The 26,631-nt window shown below is 40.5% G+C and overlaps 1 protein-coding gene across 7 annotated transcripts in view; it reads left to right on the top strand.

Moving 5' to 3' along the window:
* The window catches only part of LOC114666204 (uncharacterized), a 196,368-nt gene that overhangs the window by 160,925 nt on the left and 8,812 nt on the right, over window positions 1-26,631 (top strand). For all 7 annotated transcript variants that reach the window (XM_051925011.1, XM_051925029.1, XM_051925020.1 and 4 more), the window contains 3 exons: window positions 4,291-4,463; window positions 10,832-11,111; window positions 19,183-19,349. In XM_051925011.1, the coding sequence (XP_051780971.1) occupies window positions 4,291-4,463; window positions 10,832-11,111; window positions 19,183-19,349 (620 nt within the window). The remainder of the gene's footprint in view (window positions 1-4,290; window positions 4,464-10,831; window positions 11,112-19,182; window positions 19,350-26,631) is intronic.

Raw genomic sequence — 26,631 nt, 5'->3', positions numbered from 1 at the left:
GGGACATTATGTTTCGGTCCATCCAATGACGCCAGGTTGCACCTCAGACTGTCCAGGAGCTCAGTGATATCCCTGGTTCAGAACTAGGAGGAGATCCCCCAGGACACCATCCGTCGTCTCATCAGGAGCATTCCCTGACATTGTCAGGCATGCATATAAGCATGTGGGGGCCATACAAATTACTGAGTACGATTTTGAGTTGCTGCAATGAAATTTCGGCCAAATGGACTAGCCTGCTGCATAATTTTTTCACTTTGATTTTTGGGGTGTCTTTGAATTCAGCCCTCTGTAGGTTGATCATTTTCATTTCCATCTAATGATGTGGTATCCTTTCGTTCCTAACACATTACCATATCAGTCCATATCAGTTGAGATAGCGTGCAGGATTTTTTTCCCATTGAGATCAGATGTGTTTTCAAAGTGTTCCTTAAATTTTAAATTTAGTTTATAATCACTGAATTCAAGCAAGTCCAGAACTAGGCATATGTTATTATGAATTGATCTCCCTTTTATAAAACCCGATTGAGTATCACTTATTATTTGAGAAATTCCCTCTTCAAGATGATTTGAAAAAAATGTGTTAAGATTTTATAGTCATTATTTAAAAGTGTTATTGGGTGCCAGTTATCTAAAATGCTGGGATCCTTATCTGGTTTTGGAATCAAAACAATTAAGCTATGTCTCATAGTCAGTGGAAGTTCTAAGTTCTCTGTTATTTCTTTTAGTGTATTAAATAAAAGCACTTTAATAAGTTCCCAAAAATGTTTATAAAGGTTAGCAGTGAGGCCACCTGGGACTGGAGAACGGTCAGGGGTCAAATGTTTCGTTGCAATCTCTAGTTCCTCAACTGAAATTACAGCATGACAGTAAATTTTTAAATTTGCACTTAGATGAGGTATGAATTCATTAATTTTTCCAAGAAAATTCTGCTGAATCATAGTAGAAGTTAGATGAATGTAAGTTACTATGAAATAAGTAAATTTCATTAGCGATTTTGTTTGGGTCAGAGCACTCAACATCATTGATAATCAATGTTTCCACTTTATTTTTTCTAATCTACAAAAATATACAGAGTTCCTTTCTTCCTCTTCTATCCATTTTGGATTTGACCTCATATATAATCTCCCTTTATATGCAATCAAGCTTCAGCCCTTCATAGACCACTTTCACACTTTCAGGTTCATAAACTCGGAAGCGTTCATTCACTTGCTGGGCATCGGCATATCCAGTTATAGCACAACAATGGCTGAAACCAAGTTGAAGAGTTTCTGTAGTGTTCCTTTTTGTTTAACTTCAAAACAGAAACAGCCATATCTGAGCAGTCACGACTTCCCAGTTGATAAAGACAAAAAGAAGAAATTACTCATGCAATAAGACGTGAAGAAGGTTCAGTGTTTCATGTTAATCGAGGTAGCTCTTTTGTGTGTAGTCTGCCTTTTGTCGAGAATGACTACCTTCTGACAGTACATCGTAAGCCTCTCAAAACTGGTGTGGTCCCTTCCCATTTGAAGTGGAATCGCTGAAGAGATGGGAAACCAGGAGGGCTTTCTGTGTATGACTGAGCTGAGTGCCATCTGGAAGATGATTTTCGGCGTCTTGTTTCTGATGTGCCACTTGAAACGCAAGAGACGGACACAGAAGAGGTTTGTGACAATGATAACAAAAAAACTAGCAATCGAGCTAATATCTGCAAACAGCTAGTTCATGGGACTGGTGATGGGGCTGGCTGCCTTTTCATTTTCAGAATACGAAAATGTGCACACCGGAAAAGCAAAGCTACCAAGTTGTTGCACAGTACTTTCCCTGCCGTACATGAGCATGACGTGCTGTTTAACTGCAAAGGCTCATCAATCTCTAAAATGACCTACAGGAGGCCAGAGAAGTGTTATGACACTGCAAGGAATGGAAAGAAATGTTTGTTATAATAATGTAAATGATTGATGATGAGGTTAATGAAACAACAAGGCAATCAGCCACTACAGCCAGTCCTCTAGCTGTCATATTATGTTTGTATTATTATCGAGGAAAATAAAAGTCTACCCTTACAGAGTAGCAAGTTGTCATACCTTGATTATAAGCGACATCTACTGTCACCAATAACTAGAAGGCTGATTAATTTAAGCCCATTACACACAATTCAATTTTTGTTTAAAGCTCTTGCAATGCCATAAACACTGGAACAGAGTGGAATCGCTTTGGCGGGGAGATAACCAGTACTGAAACATTCAGTATAGAGATTTGCAGCCAGACTGAATAAATATAAAAACCTGAATGGCTAACAGAACAAAGAAGTATATAAGATATTGTGGAAATGAAAAATACGCTGAAGATTCTCACTTTAAATGAAGGCTCTAGGAGTCGAAGGATAGGCAAACAGAGTAATTAGATTTACTGCAATAAACAATAACATGGACTCAACCCAATTAGGCCAAATCGAGCTGAGCCCCGAACTGTCCAAAAATCACAGTTTATATAATCATTTCTTATCATGTTGACCTCGCTTGAAACAGCTTATTCGCTGCTTATTCTGACTCCCTTTTGCAGCTGGCCACCGGTATTTTTACTTTTTATTTTTCATCCTTATTTTTCTGCTTTGCTTATTTTGTGGTCGGCCTTGAGCTTGCAGATGTTCCCCCTCTTCCACTCTTGGGCTGTCTTATCTTATCATTCCCTCTTCCTTGGTCCTCAAGCTAACAAGATATATTGGTGTCTAGAGCTAAGCTTTAATAAAAAAAGAAATATGGCATGTGCCTTTATTTAACCATTCATTTAGCAGGCCTGACTTGCATTAATATTTGCACTAAGGTTAATGCTTATACGTTTTTCTATATTTATTTATGCTAATACATGAATAAAATAATTTCTTATTTTCCATAATATCTACAATCACAATGAATAGATGTCAACAGACCACTGTATAATAAAAGGTAAGTTTAGGTTAGCAAACTGCTAGACTGAAACCTGTAGGGAATGTGGTTCCTCTCTTTTCCTTATTGACCTGTGACACCTGCATAATACCACGACCTTCATATTCAACACGTTTGATATTAATCACGTACAAAGAACAAAAGAAAATGAAAACTGCCCCATTTATGAATTAGCATGGCATATGATGCTAGCTACCAAAATGGCATTAACAGGACAGCAGTTACCTTCACAGCTGCAAAGAATTTTCATGAAAATATTGTATCCCTTTTCAAGTTTTTTAGATGATGTGTTGTGTTGCACTAATTGTGTAAAAATCCATGGTCAGTTTGGGAAGATTTTTGAGAGGACAGCTGAATAACAGTCCCGATTGCTCCACTGTGTTTGCCGATCACCATTCAAAGGGAAGTTGATTATCCCAGCACCAGACTGACAGGAAGTCCTCATAGATACCTGTGAAAATGGCCTGTTGGCTGGTAGATCAGTCATATAACGCATCAATTAGTGAGAGACAGAAGTTCTCATCTCTAAATTAGAGGCACACAAAGAATGTTTATTTGGTGGCGGGTGTGAGCAGCAAGCGGTTGAATGGCAACATGTTACAGCTGCTGTAAATCCCATGAGCTCCAGCCACACCATGCCTGAAATGCCATAAATATACGCATGTTCTCCTCTCAGGTTGTCTTTTATAAATTCCGATGTTTGCATGGAAAGTTGCATACAAACATTTTGAGTGTCTTCTTTGCACATATGAAAGGTTTCTAAATGAGGCCCCTGGTGATTTGTTAGGTTTCAGCCATTATTTCTAACTTATTTTAAAATTTTTTCTTTTTACATCCTGAAGTATTGAAACATTGCTAGATATAATACAGTACTGCTATTCCTTATGCTAAATTAACAGTTATTTTACAGAAAATTCAATCTGATTTCATTGTAATGCAAAGACAAAACCAAGATAGAGAGTAGGGGTCTCAGCTGGTAATCCCTGTATATTGTTTGGCAAACTGACAAAAAACTGCAGCAGATACACATAGGTTTAGATGTGAGACTGAGACTGGAGAATGGAGGTAGAGCTGGCTGATACATGGTTTTCAGAGTGGAAGAGTAAAGGAAGAGCTGGAAGTGACCTCATGGATCCTCAACTCTTGGAGCTTCGGGTGTGTGTTTGAAAATGGAGAAACAACAGCGCTGCTACTCACCGTAGCGTGGAATTATAGCCCTAAGAATGCTCTCTTCTCACTCAGGTGTAACAACATTTCGATCAAATCTAATACGAAAGATCTAAATAATGATGATTATATAACATTAAAGTAATGTTTGTAGAGTATGATGCAAATGTTGGAAAAGAACTGTTCCCTCTTCCAGATGTGGCACAATTGAGGCAGTGTATCCTGGATCTGTTCACACCATCTGCTGTAATGAAATGAAAGGCCAATATGTCAGCGTTGTCCTACCCAACCGAGCGGATTATTTGTCCCTCTGTGAAGTGGAGGTCTATGGAGAAGCCATCACTCCAGAGTGTAAACCTGAACCAAACGGTAAGGTGGTATTTCTCCTCATTGCTTTTAGTGTCGTTTGAAAAAATTTTTCACAGTGCAGGAATCTACACAAAGTACTTTGAGAGCAAAATAAATGAAGAGGGGTGAAAGGCAAAGCAAAGAGGTGTATGAAAGTTCTTCTTTTTCAGGGTGACTGAATTATTAAGGTTATGACTTTGTGAGATCTGTTTTTCATTTTTAGTAATGTTGCAATTATTTTCAATATTGGATTTCTTATTGTGCCTTTTTTATTAGTTCTGGGTCTCTATTTTTCTTATTGCATTGGTCTCTGTAGCCATTTTGTGCATAGCAAAGTTGCCTCATTGCCAGAATGTGATAACAGGAGGCTGCAATTCTGATGTCACCTTGCTGAAGTATACAAAGAGACTGGGCTGTCTTTCTTGATTCAATGCAAGAACTAAAACAATTGTGGTGTGAAGAGATGGGGGAGAAAATAAAAATAAGGGGTGTGAATGTCTGGGTTTGCTCCACTCTCCCTGGTTGCTTCTTGAACCTGGAACTGTCGATAGTCATAAACCAAGATGAGCCGGGTAAATGAGGACACACTCAATCAGCAAGGGGTTGGTGCAAATGTGCAAAGTGTTTTTATTTAAAACCAACCCAAGTGTTCCAATAAATAATCCATAAAAGCAAAGTGAAACATAGAGGTTAAAATCCAGTAAATAAGCCAATAAAAACAAGGTTAAAATCCCAGGCAGAATCTGTCCTTTATAAAAAAGTGCAGCTTTTTATAAACTGGCATCTTCTCCTCTTTCTCCAGATGGGATCTCAGCAGCCAGAGGTGACTTCCTCCACCAGGTGTAGTCAACCTTACATGGCTCGGGTCCCTTGCCAGTCCCAGGCTCCCAGCAGGGCGCCTCACCGAGCCTTTCTTCACCGACTCCCACTGCCATTACGTTAGAGCCCTGCTGGAACGGCCGGTCACTCCTACTCCCCAAAAACCTCCCAGCAGGAGTGACCCATTCCCCCCCCCCCAACCCAAGTGTCAGCAGTTTGCTGCTATAGGGGCCATCTTTCCGACTGCCTGCTTCCATTACCTCACCTGGGCTCCTCCTCAGTTCAGCCTCTCTTTCTCTCATTAACCTCCATACTTCTCTCAATTCCTTTTATGTTCTTTTTTTGATCTGATATCCTTTCAGCCGTGCAGGTTCCTTTAATCCTGCCTGATTGGCTGCAGGTCCTATCCTCGACCTACTCTAAGGTGGGAATGAAGCCCCTGACTGACCGACTCGCATTTGCACATGAATGCGCGATCAGCCAAACAGCCCAATCAACCCCAGAGCAACATAAGTACCCTCACTCTTTCAGAGACTGCACACGTCAAGACTCGATTATTTATTGTAAAGTGTGGTTCACTACGCATTCATATCAAAAGGGGCTACTAACTCTTGGCAAGCATTTTTGACTTTGACTTTATGTTAGCCTTTTAGGCCAAGTATTTTTTTTATCTCATTGTCTTCTTCCTGCATTTTTGACCCTTTTATGCCTTTTCATTTCCTAAATAATGAGAACAATGTATGTGAAAAATATACAACAGAATACATATGCATAGAATAAAACTATTAAAACATTGGAAAATGTACGAGACAGCTGTTTAGACATCTCTCTTCAGAGGAGAGTCAAAGGGAAGCACAACTTGCCATTGACCACCTTAAATACCTTTTCTCATGATTAGACACACCTGTCTATGAAGTTCAAGGCTTGATGAGCTAATTGAACCAATTTGGTGTTGCAAGCAATCAGAACTGAGCAGTTACATGCATTCAATTTAATTTCATACAACTAAATGCTGCTTCACTAAAAATCTTTGTTCAGAAAACACCCCAGTACTCAGATGTTCCTAGGAAATGAAAGACATACCACTGTTATCTTTTTTGTTGAAAGTACAGTAAATTATTATGCAGGCTGAGAGGGGTTCCCAAACTTTTTCATATGACTGTAAATATTGTTAAGCCAAGGGTGTGTACAGGCACGCTAACCTGACACAGACAGGCACAGAGACGAGTTTAGCAAACAGCACATTGATTTATTTACAGTTTCCAGCACACACAGTAATAACACCAATATGGTTCCTTCACAGGTGCCCAATAAGCTTCTTCAAATAGTGCCCTCACAGCGTCCAGCTCCCATGCTCATGAGCCATGGCCCCGCTGGAAACCAAGGGGGGCTGCCCTCTGTCGGTCCGGGGCAGAAATAGGCTTGAGAATACTCTTTCCCACCGGTGCTTCCATAATCAGGTTATGTATTGTGACACAAATAGACACCAAACATGATAAAGGTTTGGGGAAGCTACCCGTATACTATGTCCTGGCTGCAAAAAGTTAATTTTCAAAGAGAGTTGTTTATTAAACTGAGTCCAAAACAGAACTGATTAAACAAAGGCAAGATGGTGGCTTTAAAAGCCCATATAGGAAGCGACAATCCTCCTGGGAGGCAGAAGTGACATAGACATAGGGGCCTGAACTGGAAATGATGACATCAGAGCTGGAAAGTCACATCATCCAATGTGCCGGAACTGGGAGTGACATCATCAGGATCGACAGTGATGTCATCAAAGGCGCCAGAACTACAACAGGATTTCCCGGGAAGGGTTTGCAAGGAACTGAGAAAGAGTCAGTGCACCCCACCGCCCACTGGTATGATGTGGTATTACAATTACTTGAGCCCTTTAGCTGCCTCTTACTCACATGTGTGTACAGTATATGTACTGTATGTATATATGTATGTATGTATGTATATATATATATATATATATATATATATATATATATGTGTGTGTGTGTGTGTGTGTGTGTGTGTGTGTGTGTGTATTTGTAGCTGGAGATTCACAAATGGAGAAAATAATTCACGTATCATAAAGTAGTTTTTATTCCTGAGCTTTCAGCTACTGCCGGGAGCCGTCATCAGAGGATAAGAGTTCTTTTTAGACATACAAGAGTCAAAGGCAATATATAGCAAAATAAGCCTGGGGGGGTGTTGGGTTGGTTGAGTATTGGGGGGGCAGGTAATGAGGTAGGGTTGGGAGGGGTATTGGTCGTAAAGTTTTATTTATTATGAGGATGTTCTTTTTAAGTTTGTATATGCTGGGTTTATGTCCAAATGTCTGTTAATGGCGTTTTCGTTTGATAGCCAATATATATTTATATGTATATACATACAGTACTGTGCAAAAGTTTTAGGAAGGTGTGAAAAAATGCTGTAAACAAAGAATGCTTTCAGAAATATAAATAATGATTGTTTATTGTTATCAATTTACAAAATGCAGTGAGCGAACAAAAGAAAAATCTAAATCAAATCAATATTTGGTGTTACTACCTTTTGCCTTCAAACCAACATCAATTCTTATAGGTACACTTGCACAAAGTCAGGGATTTTGTAGGATTCTAGTCGGGTGTCTGATCAACTAACCAAACAGGTGGTAATAATCATCAATGTCACACGTAGGTTGAAACACAGTCATTAACTGAAACAGAAACAGCTGCAGTAGGAGGCTTAAAACTGGGTGAGGAACAGCCAAACTCTGCTACCAAGGTGAGGTTGTGGAAGACAGTTTCATGTCATGGCAAGATTGAGCACAGCAACAAGACACAAGGTAGTTCTACTGCATCAGCAAGGTCTCTCCCAGACAAAGATTTCAAAGCAGACTGGGGTTTCAAGATGTGCTGTTCAAGCTCTTTTGAAGAAGCACAAAGAAACGGGCAACGCTGAGGATCGTAGACGCAGTGGTCAGCCATGGTAACTTAGTGCAGAAGATGAAAGACACATCAAGCTTATTACCCTTCGAAATCGGAAGATGTCCAGCAGTGCCATCAGCTCAGAACTGGCAGAAACCAGTGGGACCCAGGTACACCCATCTACTGTCCGAAGAAGTCTGGCCAGAAGTGGTCTTCATGGAAGAGTTGCAGCTAAAAAGCCATACCTCCGACGTGGAAACAAGGCCAAGCGACTCAAGTATGCACGAAAACATAGGAACTGGGGTGCAGAAAAATGGCAGCAAGTGCTCTGGACTGATGAGTCAAAATTTGAAATATTTGGCTGTAGCAGAAGGCAGTTTGTTCACAGAAGGGCTGGAGAGCGGTACAATAATGAGTGTCTGCAGGCAACAGTGAAGCATGATGGAGGTTCCTTGAATGTTTGGGGCTGCATTTCTGCAAATGGAGTTGGAGATTTGGTCAGGATTAATGGTGTTCTCAATGCTGAGAAATACAGGCAGATATTTATACATCATTCAATACCATCAGGGAGGCGTGTGATTGGCCCCAAATTTATTCTGCAGTAGGACAACGACCCCAAACATACAACCAAAGTCATTAAGAACTATCTTCAGCGTAAAGAAGAACAAGAAGTCCTGGAAGTGATGGTATGGCCCCCACAGAGCCCTGATCTCAGCATCATCGAGTGTGTCTGGGATTACATGAAGAGACAGAAGGATGTGAGGAAGCCTACATCCACAGAAGATCTGTGGTTAGTTCTCCAAGATGTTTGGAACAACCTACCAGCCGAGTTCCTTCAAAAACTGTGTGCAAGTGTACCTAGAAGAACTGATGCTGTTTTGAAGGCAAAAGGTGGTCACACCAAATATTGATTTGATTTAGATTTCTCTTTTGTTCATTCACTGCATTTTGTTGATTGATGAAAATAAATGATTAACACTTCCATTTTTGAAAGCATTCTTTGTTTACAGCATTTTTTCACACCTGCCTAAAACTTTTGCACAGTACTGTATATATATGGGCATCGGAGGAATCCTCTGTGGGCTTGGTAAAGGTAAGCAATAACCCTCTGAGACATGAGGGGGAGCTACTGCTAACTTTATCCTATTTTTCTTCTTCCCTCACTGCTCTGCGAAACAGGCCAATAAGGGCACATAACCCTGCCCCTTCCAATCTGTTCACCATAAAGGATGAGCAGCTTATGAAGAGTCATCTTTTGAAGGCCAGAGTAAGCTGAAGAGTGGAGCATTAACCTGACGCTGCAGTTTATGAAAAACCCCATACTGGGGAGCTTCTTCATTTCATTTAATTTTTTCCTTCAAGATACGGTTGGCATCCCAAAAATCTTTCTGATTCCAGTCTGCCCTTCCACTGCCCGACCACTACATGTATACATATTTTCATACATATACATATATTTTATGTCTGGTGAAAAATAGAAAGGCTGATTATTTACAAAAAAAATGTAAAGCGTGACGTATTTCAGCCAATGCTCAATAAATGCTGCCATAAGGTCCATCCTCCTAGGTAGCTTGCTTTACAATGAATGCCAGCTTAGCTTCCTGTCCTGTGGGCCTAACATTGTTTGACCGGAAGTAATTTCAGATGTTTTTTGGTGGTTTCTCCATTCTAAGAACAGAAGCAGAATAGACGTTAGTAATTGTGTCACCCCCTCAGTCTTCTCTATTTGTTTCCCTACAATTGAATCCGAAGCCTTCATATGTGACTAATATATACTGTGGTTGATGGAAAGGACTGCAGGTCATCTCCGTTTAATTGATTAAAATGAGAAAACAAAAGGTGCACTTGATGAGACCAAAACAAATGAAAATCAGGAACCTTGACTCAAGAATCTGTCTTGAGCAACAAAACTTGTATAAGTCACGGTGGAAAGGAGCTCCATCCTACAGTTCATTTACGTAACGAGTGACAAATCCTTCCAGGAACTGCGGGATATGTAGTGAAGGGACCAGAAGGGGTGGAGTCAATTTCCCTCACTGGGAGTCTTCTCAGTACTGTGGAGGGAATTAAATAGAATAAGGTTAGCACCATTGCCCCCTCTCAATGCAGTGTGGTAGTCCATACCTCAGGTGAGCCTGGAGGATAATCCACTGCGTGACATTACATATTTTACTCTTGGGTACTCCTTGAGCCTGTACCATTTTGGAAGTTCTCCCTGAAGCAGGTGAAACGTGTGATGTGTTTTTGTTTGTCTGATACTTCATAGAGCTTCTCTTTATTAAGTTTACTCTATTTTTGGCTCACAACTGCACCATTTGTTGGAAAGATCGCAATGACAAGATGCAAACATGTGTATTAAAAGCTTTTGTGTTATGTCATAATTCACCAAATGCAATTATTACACAAAACATGGTCATGAGTTTTTGTAAATGATCAGTAAGTGTGACATAAAATCAAATACAGTTGTGGCACTTTTTAGTATGATGACAAAAAAGTATGGTATAATGCTGTTTATTCTTAGTTAAAGCAAATAAACTAATGATAATAAACAAAATGCAAAAATAAAATCTGGAACTCAAGAAATCAAAAAATGTCTTCAGTGCTTTAATATCAACAGCCTTCTCTACAAAAGTGTGTCCAATGAAATATTCTCTTTTTTGATTTTTTTGGCAGCAATCAATATTGCTAAACAAGGCACTGCAGATCAGTCTTCTTACTATTTATACCTCGGCTTTCCAAGCCATGTCATAGATGGGAATAGAAATGGTATCTTCCGTAAGGGGAGCTGCACCCACACTCAGAAGGACACTCCATCCTGGTGGAGAGTGAATCTGAAAGCTACCTACGCTGTCTCCACAGTGGTGGTCTACAACAGAGAGGATTGTTGTGATAGTATACTGATGGGGGCTGAAATCCGAGTGGGTGACTCACGTGACGTCTCAAAGCAAGTGAAGTAAGTGACTTCAATGTGTTTATATTTTACATAATGCAACAATTCCATCTCTGGTTCTTTAATGGCACTTTATGTTCTTGACTGAGTTATATGGCTCCTTGTTGAAATGTTGCTTGACAAAGCACCATTTCATTCTGGGAAGGGTTCTCTGCATATGAAATTGTTTTTTTTTTTTTGTGCTTTGAAAAACTTCCTAATATGTAGAAAAAAACAAAACAAAACAAATCTTTCATGTATGATAGGCTACCTAGCAGGACTCTAACAGATTAAGAAAACCAGGACTGAGCCTGTGCTATTATATGCAGCAAGAGTTCTTTTAAAATCAGGAACCCACTGGAATTTCACAAATTTGGTATAATTTCCATGGCTATTTACTGTGTGGAGCCTGTTATGCATGTGCAAAACTAGCTCCCTTATTATAGCATCTCTCTGAAGAACCACACTGGCTCCTTTATTTTTATGAGGGCACTGTGAAAATGTCACACACTACAGTAGAAGGAGTGCATTTTAGTAAACACTAGCAAAATACCCGCGCTTCGCAGCGGAGAAGTAGTGTGTTAAAGAGGTTATGTAAACATATATATACATAAACATACTGTATATACATAAATATATACATATACACATCCACATATATATACATATATCAACATATATATACACATACATATATATATATATATATACACACACATGCAGACACATATACATATATATACATATACATATTTGTATATCTACATATATATACACATATATACATATATATACATATACATATTTGTATATCTACATATATATAAACATATATATACATATTTGTATATCTACATACATACACATATATCTATCTATATATATATATATATATATATATATATATATACACACATATATATATACACATACATACATATATATATATATATAGCTGATTACCCAGTGGATTCGCTCACTGAGTGCAAGAGAAAAAAATAAAATGTATGTATAAAATAAGTTTAATTGCCAAATTTACTTTTCCACAAATAAAGAGCACTTACAATAACATAGAAATCAATATAAACAACATTAACATCATTATCATTTGAGAATATGAAGTAATATATAAGAAGCACATTGCATATAAATATAAATTATTAAACATTAAAATGTTCTTCTATAAAACACTACCGTGGCTATTCGTTTGTCTGTCCAGGATTTTAAATCAGCTGTAGCTCGCAAACCGTTTCACCTATTGACTTGAAATTTTGTACACAGATACTATGTCACGTCTACTATTCGCTTTCACACACATATGAACACATATATATACACACATACATATACACACACATACACATATATACATATACATACATAGTGCGTTGCAACACGGGCTGTGATTGTTACATGGGAGGGAGACGACAAATCACAGCTTCCCGCTTTCTAATCGGGCTTGTGATTGCTGGTTTGACGGATGCCCAGATCCCACAGTATTTCCCCTTATTTGAGGCGTTAGGCAAGTGTAATTGAATAGCGGTGCTGCAAGTTATTACTCTTTTTATGTTTATTTTATGTTATTGTAGAATCAACTGAGAGCTGCGCGCACCAGTGCGTGCGTGGCGGATGCGTACGGCTGACGTTTTCATTGTCTACCACCTTCGCTAATCATTCTTGAGGCAGATTGAAGACTTAAGTGCCAGCTTAACTGAAAAATTAAAGAAAACATACTAAGTTTTAAAAAAAATCAGTTTTAACGGGAAAAGATGCCGACGAAAGAAGAGAAGCAGCGGGACGCTAGGGTCAAGAGCTGCTCATTAAGCAGCAAGCGCATCAACGTCTGAGCAAACGAATGGTAAACATACAGAGAAAGAGGATAAATACTATGAATGGTCATGTCAAGTGTATTCACTCCACGTTATCGTGCAGTGCGCTGTTACTGGTATTTTGATAAAAGAATCTGAATAACATATAAGAAGCGTATAAATTATTAAACAGTAAAACATTAACATTTAAGAAGTAAAGATACATTGAGTACTACTGTAGTGCTTTCGGGTATAGTACATTTTTTGTTTGCCCATTACATGCATAAATGTATACATTTTTTGGTGTACCTACCCAAGAACACGCGACATGACCCGGCAGTTAAAAATTTATCGCTCCAGCAATTTTAACTCTGTTACAAAGTCATCTAATATGGTATTGCAAATGGCAGCGGGAGCGTTTCTATAAACTCAATTTAAACTTACTGTTTACACTGTGCTTTGAAGATGCATAGTATGCGACACGTGTTTCGCCGTAATTGTGGGCTCATCAGGAGTACACAGTCACTGCACTCCCTTACGGGAATCGATCCTCAGACGTAGAGGCGAAGCCCCTAACGTTGTGCCACGGCGTGAGGTTCGTTCATTTGACAGCATGTAGATCGGGGTAATTACATTGCAGGCATTCGTAGTGTGATTCACAATCTGATTGTATGGGTGGTTACCTACCAGGTAATGCTTGTGGTTGGTGAGCAAGTCGGCTAACTTCTGCCACGGTGCCCTCTTTCAGTTGCGAGAAGCAGATCATACAATGGTTGAAATAGTTTAATATATATAGCAAAATCACCGCGCTTCACAGGGGTGAATATGGTATTGCAAACGGCAGCGTTTGTATAAAGTTAAAGTTACGGTTTATACCGTGCCTTGTTTCATATTGTTTTCCTACCTTATCAATTGTGTAATGTGTTTTTTGAACAGGTTTGATTTATGGAAGTGATCACTCCTGCTGCGTTCAGTCACTTCACGTGAGCCACTCTCTTGTGTGATGTTGCGATGTCCACGGGTTTATTTAATGTTAGCTAAGACCCGGCAGTTAAAAGTTTCTCGCTACAGCAATTTTAACCCTGTTACAAAGTGATGCAAACTCTCGTTTATACCTCGTGTCTTCTCATTAAACTTGTATCTCGCGAATATGGCATTGCAAACGGCAGCGGGAGCGTTTCTATAAAGTTAAGGTTACGGTTTACACCGTGCTTTTTTATACCTCGTGTCTTCTCATTAAAGTTGTATCTCGCGAATATGGTATTGCAAACGGCAGCGGGAGCGTTTGTATAAAGTTAATTTAGACTTACGGTTTACACCGTGCTTTTTTATACCTCGTGTCTTATGAAGATGCTTGTATGCGTCACTCACTCGCTTCTTATTGTTTCGCTGCCTTGTCAATTGTGTAATGAATGTTTTCTTCTGCGCTCTTTGGGGCTCCTCCTTCTTTTCTACGTACTGAGTTCACAGTCAGTTCACGTGATTACGTGGGAGGCGTGATGACGCGACACGCAACTCAGTCTCCTACGGCCATCTTGCTGCCTACCATTACAGTATATGGACAAAAAAGAGGTTCCAGTTATGACCATTACGCGTATAATTTTGAAATGAAAACTGCCTAACTTTTGTAAGTAAGCTGTAAGGAATGAGCCTGCCAAATTTCAGCCTTCCACCTACACGGGAAGTTGGAGAATTAGTGATGAGTGAGTCAGTCAGTCAGTGAGTCAGTCAGTCAGTCAGTCAGTCAGTGAGGGCTTTGCCTTTTATTATTATAGATAAAATACATCACTTCTCCATTCCGGTAAATGGTGCACCACACACATGAACAAAACTAAAGTGATTCTGACATAAATTGCATGAAGGTGATAGTTTGTTTTTTTCATTTTTGTACAGTGATACAGGAAATAAATCTGAAAACAGTGCACAACAATTTTTTTGAAAAGTCTTGCTTCCTGAAAAGATTTTGCTGATTGTGACAGGTACCTACTGGGTATGCACAAGTATAGTTTTGGTTTTACTGCATCACGTAGGAAATGACGTTTATGTTTCGTATAAGCTATTAAATTAATCAGAATTAAAAGTGTTTTGCTCCTGATTTTCTTTTGTATTCAATGTCTGGTGCATCACGTTGCAGTGTCCAACAGTAGCCAGCAAGCATTAACGGATTCCAGTTGCCCTGGTATCGTTTCTCCATCGTAGCAATGTTGTGGTGAAACCTTTCACCGTGTTCGTCACTGACAGCACCGAGATTTGCGAGGAAGAAGTCCAAGTGTGAGTGGAGGAAATGAATCTTGAGTGACATGTTGCACTTCATTGTCTTGTATGCTTTGAGAAGTTTGTCTACCAGCTGAATGTAGTTTGGGGCTCTGTAATTGCCCAGAAAATTGTCAACAACGTCTTTGAAGGCTTTCCAGGTAATTTTTTCTGGCCCAACTAACAGATCTTCAAACCACTTGTCACTCATAACTAGGGAATCCCAGGATTCCCGGACATTTTTCATTCCTGCATTCCCGGGAATGAAACTGCTGTAATTCCCGGGAAAATGGGAACGGCCAAGCTCACATATATGTAGCGTGTAAAAGAGTAAAAATAGATCAAGAAATAACAGAGTTATAGTTGAAAATAATTAAGGTGGCGTCATTGCTGCAGCTTACACTTCATCAGACAACAGCTTTGAACATCCATCCATCTCCTAACCCGCTGAATCCGAACACAGGGTCACGGGGGTCTGCTGGAGCCAATCCCAGCCAACACAGGGCACAAGGCAGGAAACAATCCCGGGCAGGGTGCCAACCCACTGCAGGACACACACAAACACCAAGCACACACTAGGGCCAATTTAGAATCACCAATCCACCTAACCTGCATGTCTTTGGACTGTGGGAGGAAACCGGAGTGCCCGGAGGAAACCCACGCAGACACGGGGAGAACATGCAAACTCCACGCAGGGTGGACCCGGGAAGCGAAGCTGGGTCTCCTAACTGCGAGGCAGCAGCGCTACCACTGCGCCACCGTGCCGCCCCCAGCTTTGAACAGCAACTTGAAATTGCAATGCGTCAGTCTGTTGCATCCGCATTATCTGTGCCAAGAAACTTGCCATCACAGAATGATGACAAGAAACTGGATGCATCAGTAAAAGCTGAAATGGCGGTGTTTCAGTACAACGGCAAGCGCGGGCATTGTTTAGAACAAGTGTATCAGTATCTGATGATTGTGCTGCCTCCTTCAGTGGAGACAGAGCGTGCTTTCTCAACGGCTGATGTACTTCTGCACGAAGGTGCGCTCTCGCATGGACGACCGCATGCTGGACACGTTAATAATAATAAATTTCATTTAAATAGCGCTTTTCTCAGTACTCAAAGCGCTATCCACACAAGGAGAAGCTGGGAAGCAAACCCACAATCTTCCTCAGTCTCCTTACAGCAAAGCAGCAGCACTATCACTGCGCTACCTGTGAGGACGTTGTGCTTTCTACGCTCTTAATACCACAACTAAAGATACATGTACTTATATGACAGCATGAACTGCTTGTAGATAAGGTTAGTCTTTTATTTCTGTCAACATATTGCAGTAGTTTTATTAAAAATAAGTGTTGGTCGTTCTAAAACCATTCACATGTGAGATGCCCATGCACTGTGTCATCCCCGGGCACCTGAGATTGGATAAACCCGTCCGGGAATGGATTCCCTACTCATAACATGTCTGATCTGGGGGCCAACAAAATGCCCTTTTTGATCTTGGCGTCAGTTATTCTTGGGAACATCTGTCTTAAATAACGAAAACCTTCTCCTTCCTTGTTCAGTGCTTTCACAAAATTCTTCATGAGTCCCAGTTTTATGTGAAGAGGAGGCAAAAATATCTTTGCCGGGTCAACAAGCGATTCATGTGTCACATTTTTCTGTCCTGGAACTAACTTTTTACGGAGTGTCCAGTTCTGTCGAGAATTGTGCGACTCTTTGGCACGGCTGTCCCATTCACAGATGAAACAACAGTACTTTGTACAGCCGAGCTGCAGTCCTATTAACAGAGAAATGACTTTAAGATCTGCACAGATATTCCAGTTGTACCTGCTATACTGGATGTGCTTCAGCAACAATTCCATATTCTCATACGTTTCTTTCATGTGTGCTGCGTAGCTAACAGGTACTGAAGGATAAACATTGCCATTGTGTAGCAGAACAGCTTTCAGGCTTAACATTGACAAATCAATGAAGAGATGCCACTCTTCCGGGTTGTGATCACAACTCAAGGCCGAGAACAATCCTTCAATGTCACAACAGAAACAGAGACTGTTGACTTGTGCAAAAAATTTGGTTATATCATGATGTAGGCATCGAAACACAGAAATATTCGTACCTGGTGACAGCAAACACCATTCCTGCAGTCTCGAACCCAGCAGCTCGGCTTTTGCTTTTGACAGATCCAAATCTCTGACCAAATCGATCAATTCAGACTGTGTTATCAGATGTGGATCGCCTGATGAGCACAGTTCAAAATCCGGGTCAATGTCACTGTCAGTACCCTGCATTGCAGTTTCTTCATCTGGTTCATCATGCAGATGTTCTATCAGATGGTTGTGGCGAGTGCTCTCTTCTACGCAGTGGTGTGCTGGGGAGGCAGCATTAAGAAGAAGGATGCCTCACGCCTGGACAAACTGGTGAGGAAGGCAGGCTCTATTGTTGGCATAGAGCTGGACGGTCTGACATCCGTAGCAGAGCAACGGGCACTCAGCAGGCTCCTATCAATTATGGAGAATCCACTACATCCATTAAACAGTGTCATCTCCAGACAGAGGAGCAGTTTCAGTGACAGACTGCTGTCACTGTCCTGCTCCACTGACAGACTGAGAAGATCATTCCTCCCCCAAACTATGCGACTCTTCAATTCCACCAGAGGGGGTAAACGTTGAACATTATTCAAGTTATTGTCTGTTTTTTTTATCTGCATTTTTTATTACTCTTTAATTTAATATTTTTGCTGCTGGAATATGTGAATTTCCCCCTGGGATTAATAAAGTATCTATCTATCTATCTATCTATCTATCTATCTATCTATCTATCTATCTATCTATCTATCTATCTATCTATCTATCTATCTATCTATCTATCTATCTATCTATCTATCTATCTATCTATCTATCTATCTATCTATCTATCTATCTATCTATCTATCTATCTATCTATCTACGGTCCAATCCTCTGGTGGTTTTGGAATTGAAAGACTGTTGTCATGTGGCACGGGTCTCATTACTGAATGCAGATTAGGATATTCAATTGACTTCTTGTTTTTGGCAGAGAAACCAGACACATTAGTCAAACAGAAGTAACAGTCCGTCACATGGTCTTTCTGTTCTCGCCATATAATCGGATTAGCAAATGACATTGTCTTTGAACTGCCTGTGAGCCAGGCTCTCAGACTGACAGCACATGTCGCACAGCAAATGTGAGGTGCCCATTCCTTGTCTTGATCACCAATTTTGCAGCCGAAATACACATGATAAGCTTTCTTCACAAGAGCAGTCATCCAACGTCTCTGGGGCGCAAGTGTATATTCGCCACAGATATAGCAGAATGTATCGCGGCTGTTACGACATTGACGAGACATATCGCCTGACACCAAAACGTCTATAGCATCAAGCTTACTTACAGTTATATTGCTACATATATTATACTTTACTATACTGATACTATACATACACACTGACTATCTATATTAACCAAATAAGCAGGATTGGTGTATGCAAACCACCTTTATAGCATGCTGGGACAGCGTTGAGCTCATTCAGACCTGCCCAGGATGTCAACTTCCACAGAACAGCTTCCAACCTGGAGTGAATCCATGGATGGTCATGCCCAGGCTGCACAAACCATTGTTGATAAGTCACTTACGGGAGCGATACAAATATAAGAAAAAATCATGACAAAACTGAAACGGTACGTGATGGGTAAATTTTGATATGATATTCGTGATCAGCACCCAAAAATCTATAAGAAACACCCAATAGTGTTCAAGAAGCAAAAACTTTTTTTGTGCAGTGAAATCGGTAGCTTGCACCACGATTATTAAAGAAAATCTGTAAAATGGATTTATTTGGCCTTCTAACAGTCCATTTTGAGCAGGTTTTATTGTTCTCAGCAAAGATGGCTAAAAATGTAGATCCTGTTGTTAAAGTTCTACACTACTCTACAACCATAATTGGTCAAGTAAAACCCTGAGTAATTTAAAATGAAAAAGTATCAATGTAACTGGCAGATTGGCTATAAATTTCCAATGGTTTCCTCTTCCAGATGTGGCACAATCACTGCAGTTTACCCCGGATCTGCTCACACCATCTGCTGTTACGGAATGAAAGGCCAATTCGTCAGCGTTGTGCTGCCTAACCAGTACTTGACGCTATGTGAAGTGGAGGTCTACGGAGAACCAGTTCCCACAGAATGTGCACCTGCACGAAATGGTAAAATGGTATTTAACTTGTTTTGGTCGCACTGTACTTTGAAAACTCCATTTTGGGCAACTAGATAAAATTAAAAATCTGGAATTTAGGAAAGACGTCTCTTCTTAAGGATCATGTTGTCAATCATTTACCATCACCAGCGGCAGAAGTATTCATATCACTGTGAAAAACTGGAGGTATGAAAGATCCTACAATGTCTTGGAGATTTCATAGTTAAGCATCTAAGCATCTTGGTTGCAATGCAGAAAGGCAAAATTCTTAGTGCACATCCACACTGATATGGGAAGAACATGGAAACTCCACACGGCAATTCACACCGGGGACACCAAGTTATTTGGAGGAAATACTCATACAGCGTAGCTATTGACTAACCAGATTCAACTATCTTATGATTTTGAGCATCACAGCACATCCCTTGAAACAGAATTGACATGACCTCACTTAATACAACTTCAATTGAGTCTAAACACAAGACAGTTTGCTTAGATGTATCAGGAAAAACGTAACCCCAAAATGAAATGAATGCAATTGTACTGTAGTGATCCAGGGAAACACGGTAAGGCCGAATGAGGCGGAAATCAGTAGATTTTGATCCGGGGAGCAGTTTGTGCATTTGACTCACTTATTTTTAATTTGTATTTATTTAAATTCAATTGAATATATCAAGATGCATTTGAGGCCTTGCAAAAGTGTTTGACTAACATGCCACATGTGCTTCACAACAATTTAGTACTAGCAGGCCTAGTCCATGATTGTTATATTTTGGAAGTTTATTTCTTCTGCCAGCCATCTTGTGTGCCTCAAGGGCACTGCAGGTTGTTCCAATTGCCAGGGTAATCTTTCCCATCATTGAGGGGGTTGGCATCCAGGGTCATCACCTACTGGTAATTGCAGCAATGGGTTTAAATAACTGCCCACTTCTCCATGTCCTTATCCAAGAAAGGGATAAATGACTTTGCTAAACCTACGGTGAATATTTCTTGTTTTCTAAATTAATCTTTTGGGTTCCTGACTTTTGTTTTATCCTTCTGGCCTTGATTTTCATTTTGCTCTGTAGCTTGTTTCAGCACTTTTTGATCTTCTGTTTTGACCCTATTCTGTTTTGCTTCTCTCTCTAATGGTTTGCCCTTTAAAAACCTTATGGGTTTTTCTGACGTTACAATGATAAATCAAGTACTATTGTGTGGTGTAGCGGGTCCACAGCTCATGTCAAGAGGCCAATTTTAAATAAATAATCGCAGCACTCGCGGCTTAGCAAGGGGGCGTAGTTGTGTGGCTGAAGCGGTTCCTGGGGAATTCGTGATGGGGGCGTTTCTCACCTAATTGCACAGGTGAGAAGCCGTCCGCATCTGGAATTGTGCCCGGGGGCTGCTGATTCCACAGCTACCATGTCCTCTTCATAAATAGAAGTGTGAGGCGGCTAGAACAGAAAAGAAAGAGAAGAACAGAAAAGAAACACAGAGGTTGCAGAGTTAAAGAAAGTAGGAAGCAGTGTGGAGAAAGCCGGTAAGAGAGAGAGAGAGAGAGAGAAAGAGAGAGAGCACTCGCAGGCAGCTGAAATGAAGAGCCCCTCACAAGCAGTGTATGGCCGACGCTAGAGGAGGGGCAGTTGGAAGTGGTCGCTCCAGCTGAACGATTTCTAGGAGCTGGACTGACCGGTAGTATGGATGACTCCCTGTGGAAGGCAATGGGAGTTGTGGAGTCTTGGGAAGGTGTGCATCAGCGTGAGCGACCTGGCCGTTGAGGAACCCAAGTCTCGGTCCAGTAAGGTAGCCGTACGGAGCCAGGGAACGGAAGGCAACTGGACAGTAGTAAGGTCAGCTGCAGGAAGGGCGACTCCCCTGTTGAGAAGCCCATATGAGAGAAGCAGGGGAGCCACCAGATAAAAGATGACACCGGGCTTTGAAATTTTAAAGGGACTGATTCCAGCCGTGATATTAACCTCGTTGTTTTTTTAAAGGATTGTTTTCTATCGTGTTTTTTAACCTCCACTATTACACTTCTGTTTTTAGGCACTGCACTTTATTTATTTGGATACTGTTTTGTTGTATTTTAATGAAAGCACTTGGCACTTTCTTTTACACCTTCCCCTTGCTCCATTGTTGTGCCTCACTGCCAAGCTCATCGGTAACATTATCGAGGGTGTCGGGTTCAACAGCTCCGTGAAGCTGCATCATCACATATTGGTTTAGTGCTTAAATTTAAGTTCAGAAACATCATCTAATAAATTGAACACAGTTGAACTTCATGTCCATGGAATTAAAAAATATTTATGTCGTTCCTTGACACTGTGCAGGCTTTCATGGGAGCCTCTTTGTAGTGGTGTGGTTGCCACCATGTTGCTAGGGATTTTGACCAGTGACGCAATAGCGTGTGACTTCACCACAGTGACATTTCTTTGGTTATGAACTTGGCTTGGTTACTGACTTACAGTTTTCTAGTTAAATTCCAGAACAGCAATGTCATTCATGTCCTGTCCTGCAAGGGTGTCATTCTTTGACCTGTTCAATCCAAGGCATTTGTCACGCATGCAGTGAAGTTTTCATTTCAACAGAATGTGTATGCAATCAACACTTACCTAACCTAATACAGAAGAAAAGTGGAAAGTTGAATTTATGGTGAAGTGGAGGATATATAGTAAATCACTTAGTTATAGTGTGAACTATCATTGTTGTAAGGCAAAAATATCAAAGTACGCTCAGGGTCTTTTTTTCGGCATAAGTCAAAAACATTTAAAGGAACTGGAAAGGACAGAAACTCTCACAGGGACTGCAAAATAAGAGTTGAACAACACCATTACTTGCAACAAAAAGCCTAAACAGACACAATTCAATGGGTGGAAAGTGAAAGGCGATGGTAGGAGTACAGTCATGAAGTCTGGTAGGAGGCAGTTGCATGACTAGAATGTAGCATGTGATCCACTGGGGCTGTTTGTGCTTTTATCAAGCAAGTGCAGCCTTCAGCAAATTGCAGAGGTCAATGAATGGGGACATTCCCTCAACCGAGATGATGACCAAAACTGTTGCTAAAACAGAGAAGGTAATTTCTAGTACTTGCTCTGACAATGAAACTCTCATCCTGGTGAGGTACAATGTTCTAGATATTCTGAAGCAGATGGTCTGTTAACCTGAAGTTGTTCAGCCAAGAGGATGCCATTCTGCAACAATCACGTTTTAGCTAAAGATGATGGTGAGATGCTATTTTTCAAGGACCGTCCCTTCCAAACTGCTCACATATTAGCCTTATTGATTGGCTTTAATTTTAACAATACAGTGGAACCTCGGTTTGCGAGCATAATTCGTTCAGGAAATGTGCTCATAGTCCAAAGCACTCGTATATCAAAGTGAATTTCCACATAAGAAATAATGGAAACTCAGATGATTTGTTCCACAACCCAAAACTATTCATATAAAAATGATTAATACAAAATCTAAAGTAAAAATACATAAAACAAATTAACTTGCACTTTACCTTTGAAAAGAATCATGGCTGGTGTGTGTGAGTTTCTAAATTCTTGTGGGATTGCATTCAACGGGATGACACGCTGAAGAGCGTCCCAAAGCAATCGCAGTCTCCCAGCGCTGTAGCAGTTCTCCGTAAAAGCGAATCCAAAAAGATTGCGGACATGTTATAAGTGCCTGCCATCAATAGGTGATACAAGGAACATTATAAATGTGCAGGGCCCTGCCTGACTGCTGTGTCTGTGTATAAATAACCGCACTGTTGCTGTTTCAAGCTGAATAAAGCTTGTGTTGCTAAAGTACTGAGACTCAGCTTCGTGTTTTAGGGTGCAAGACGGGGACTCACACGTCACAGCACACATGTGCGCGTGCGAGCACACACACACACACACACACACACACACACACACACGAGCGCGTGCGAGCACACAGTCACAATGCTAATGCTGTAGTGAACACTATACGCTCGTACAGATGTTGACTATATGAGTGAGGTACGCCGACTCAGACGGAGAATAGGAGACAATTGCCCACAATCCCGCAGTGAGAGAGAGAGAAGAACCATCAGCTCAGATGTGATCACATGACGCTCAGCAGACAAACTACTCGTACTGCAAGACCTCGCTCGTTTATCAAGTGAAAATTTATTAAAAATTTTTGCTCGTCTTGCAAAACAGTCGTAAACCAAGTTGCTCGCAAACCGAGGTTCCACTGTATATGTAACGATCACAAGAACCAATGTCTAAACACAAAATCATACATCATTTTACAACATAAACACTTCCCAATTGCAACATCAAACGTTATTCATCAAGTAATAATTTCCATAAGACACACGAACTCTTGAATAATAGAATTTGTTATATGGAATAGATAAACTTGCAGTGAAGTCTGGATAAACAGTTGCATAATATTGAAAAGATGGTGCTGTGCTTACAATTAAAATCAGCTTAATCTCACCAGTGACTGGTGTGGGACTTGAGCAGCTTCTCTCAAGGAGTCCTTCCTGAGATCCGGTCGGGTCTCTTTGTTGCACATTCTGTGTCTTCTATCTGTTCGCTATGTCTCTTTGCTGCACCATGTCAATTTACATGACTCAATTTAAATCACTGGGTTTGTCAGATTACGTGACCGAGTGCAAATTTTTGGCTGCAGTTAATCTCTCCCCTTTTTGTGACAGCCAGTCCCTTTTTTTGTTTTCCCATTCTGCAGTGGGATGTAAAACTCAAGACATCAGACAGACAAGCTTCACTAATGTTTGTGAGATCCAAAACACCGGCATTCCTAGGGTTGCCAGACGTCCCTTATATACGGGACATGCCCCATATTTAATCATTTTGTCCCCTGTCCCATACTGACCTTCAGGGACACCCAAATGTCCTGTATTTAGTTCATTTTCAAATTTTGTAATCAAAATATATTGTTACTACCTTCTTACGGTACTTAGTTGTAACTTTATAAGTAATTATACTTTCTTTTCTCAGTTATTTTCTTGATGAAAATAACCCAAATATAAGCTGCTGTTTGCAGCTTGTTCAGTTGCTATGAGTTGGCTGAGGACAGCGACATGGTTACCATTTTGCTCTCCAGCCGTGCTGCTGTGCAGTTCTGTATCAGCGTTGCAACATAACAGTGTCAACAAAGTGTGTTGTAACTACTTGCCACGGCCCACTTTTTTCCTGACTTAAAAACTAATCCATCAATCCCAAGATGTCAAAACGTTTTATTTTTATACTGTATTATACTGTATTGAGGATTTATTCTGTTCTGTGTATTGTGTTGTATTGACCCCATTCTTTTTGACACACTGCAAGCCCAACCTACCTGGAAAGGGGTCTCTTTTTGAACTGCCTTTCCCAAGGTTTCTTCCATTTTTTCCCTTCAAGGGTTTTTTTGGGAGTTTTTCCTTGTCTTCTTAGAGAGTCAAGGCTGGGGGGCTGTCAAGAGGCTGTTAAAGCCCATTGCGGCACTTCTTGTGTGATTTTGGGCTATACAAAAAATAAATTGTATTGTATTGTATTTCCTGTGGTGTGCTGGCACCCTGCCCGGGGTTTGTTTCCTGCCTTGCGCCCTGTGTTGGCTGGGATTGGCTCCAGTAGGCCCCGTGACCCTGTAGTTAGGATATAGCGGTTGGATAATGGATGGATGGATGGATGTATTGTATTTCTAATTTTCTAATCTGGCAACCCTAGGCATTCCTAATTCCTCCTTATATGCATTGTGCTTCCACATGGCCACTCTTTGGTTATAGGCTCTCACGCAGAAAGGGCCTGCCACTACTATATGACTAATGGTAAAGTCAAACCAGTTTGACGGTGCTGAATTGAGCCACTGGGGTTGTCAGACCACGTTACATGGGACTGCCCTCGATGCATTAAAATCACATAAATGAAGGCCACTTCTGAAAGTTGATGGAAAAGTTGTCTAATGTGATATGGCCTGAAGAGGAACCCTGTCTTCAAAGTAACCACCTCACCATTAATAATCTACTCAGAATCTGGAAGTTCTACCCACTAAGGGAATTGCCTGTGTTAATAATCATCCTTTTTAAAAAAAAATGAGGAAAAAAGCTTTCCACATTTCCTCTTCCCTGCTGGAAATTCTCCGACATGGTGACAAATAATAATAAAGACAAGTGGGTAACACTTTATTTTCACAGCATTATGACATTACACAGCACTGTAGAACTTCAAATCCACATAAGCGCGTTATCTCCTAATGGTCTTACCGGGAGCAACCACTTGGTAGAGTGCTAGCAGAAAGCTCACATTTCTCATGTTTCTTATAGCATGTAAAAACAGCAAAAGCGTGTTAAGACATTGTTGTGATCTTTAACAAAGTCGTCTCTGTAGATTAAACTGAAATTTATTTATTCTAAACTCAGTAAACTAGATTCAAATAGCCATTGAACACAAAGGTGGTGGCTATATTATTATGATGGAATATCTTACTATGATGCACAACAGTTTTATAATTAGATTAGATTTGTTAAACTTTATTAATCCCATGGGGAAATTCAGATACATACAACAGCAGAAACATACAAAAACAAGGATACAGACTCATTGAACAGAGAATAGAATCAAACAATCAATCAGTCAGCCAGTAAATAAATACATATTCATTCAATGAGTGCATCATGTGGAAGTTTTGAATTGCCAGATAATAGTGGGAAGAAAGGAGGAGCTTATTAGCACACTGTGGTGGTATGAACCAGTGGCTAAAAGTGCTCCAAGAGAGCATCTCCTGGAGTGGATGGAGGGGATTGTCCATGATGGCATCCAATTTTGCCATCATCCTCTTTTCAATAACAACTTGTAGTGTGTTCAATGTATGCCCTGTGATGGACATTGTGCTTCTTTTCAGCTTAAGTTGCTTCCTCAGGAGACTACAGTGTAAACCACCACACTGTTTACTATGGACTGGTAGAACATTTCCAGCAGCTTGCTGCACACATCAAAAGGCCTGAGTCTCCTCAGGAAGTACATTCTGCTCTGGTTCTTCTTGTACAGCGCCATTCTGTTGTCACACCAGTCCTGCAGTTTATTTGAACCCCAAGGTACTTGTAGCTCTGTACCACTTCCACGTCCTCCCCTGAATGGTGATTGGTCTCAGAGATTCCTTGGCATATCGGAAGTCCACCACCAGCTCTTTTGTCTTACTGATGTTGAGTCGAAGGTTGTTGTCCCTGCACCACAAGACAAAGTCCTCTTTGACTTTCTTGTACTTGGATTCATCTCCAACATTAATATAGCCTATGATGGAGGAGTTATCTGAAACTTTCTGTAGATGGCAAGTGTTTGGTATTGTGTTGGAAGTCT

Source organism: Erpetoichthys calabaricus, chromosome 1 (genome assembly GCF_900747795.2).
Source record: "Erpetoichthys calabaricus chromosome 1, fErpCal1.3, whole genome shotgun sequence".
Classification (NCBI taxonomy): domain Eukaryota; kingdom Metazoa; phylum Chordata; class Cladistia; order Polypteriformes; family Polypteridae; genus Erpetoichthys; species Erpetoichthys calabaricus.
This window is presented reverse-complemented; position numbering and strand designations above follow the sequence as displayed.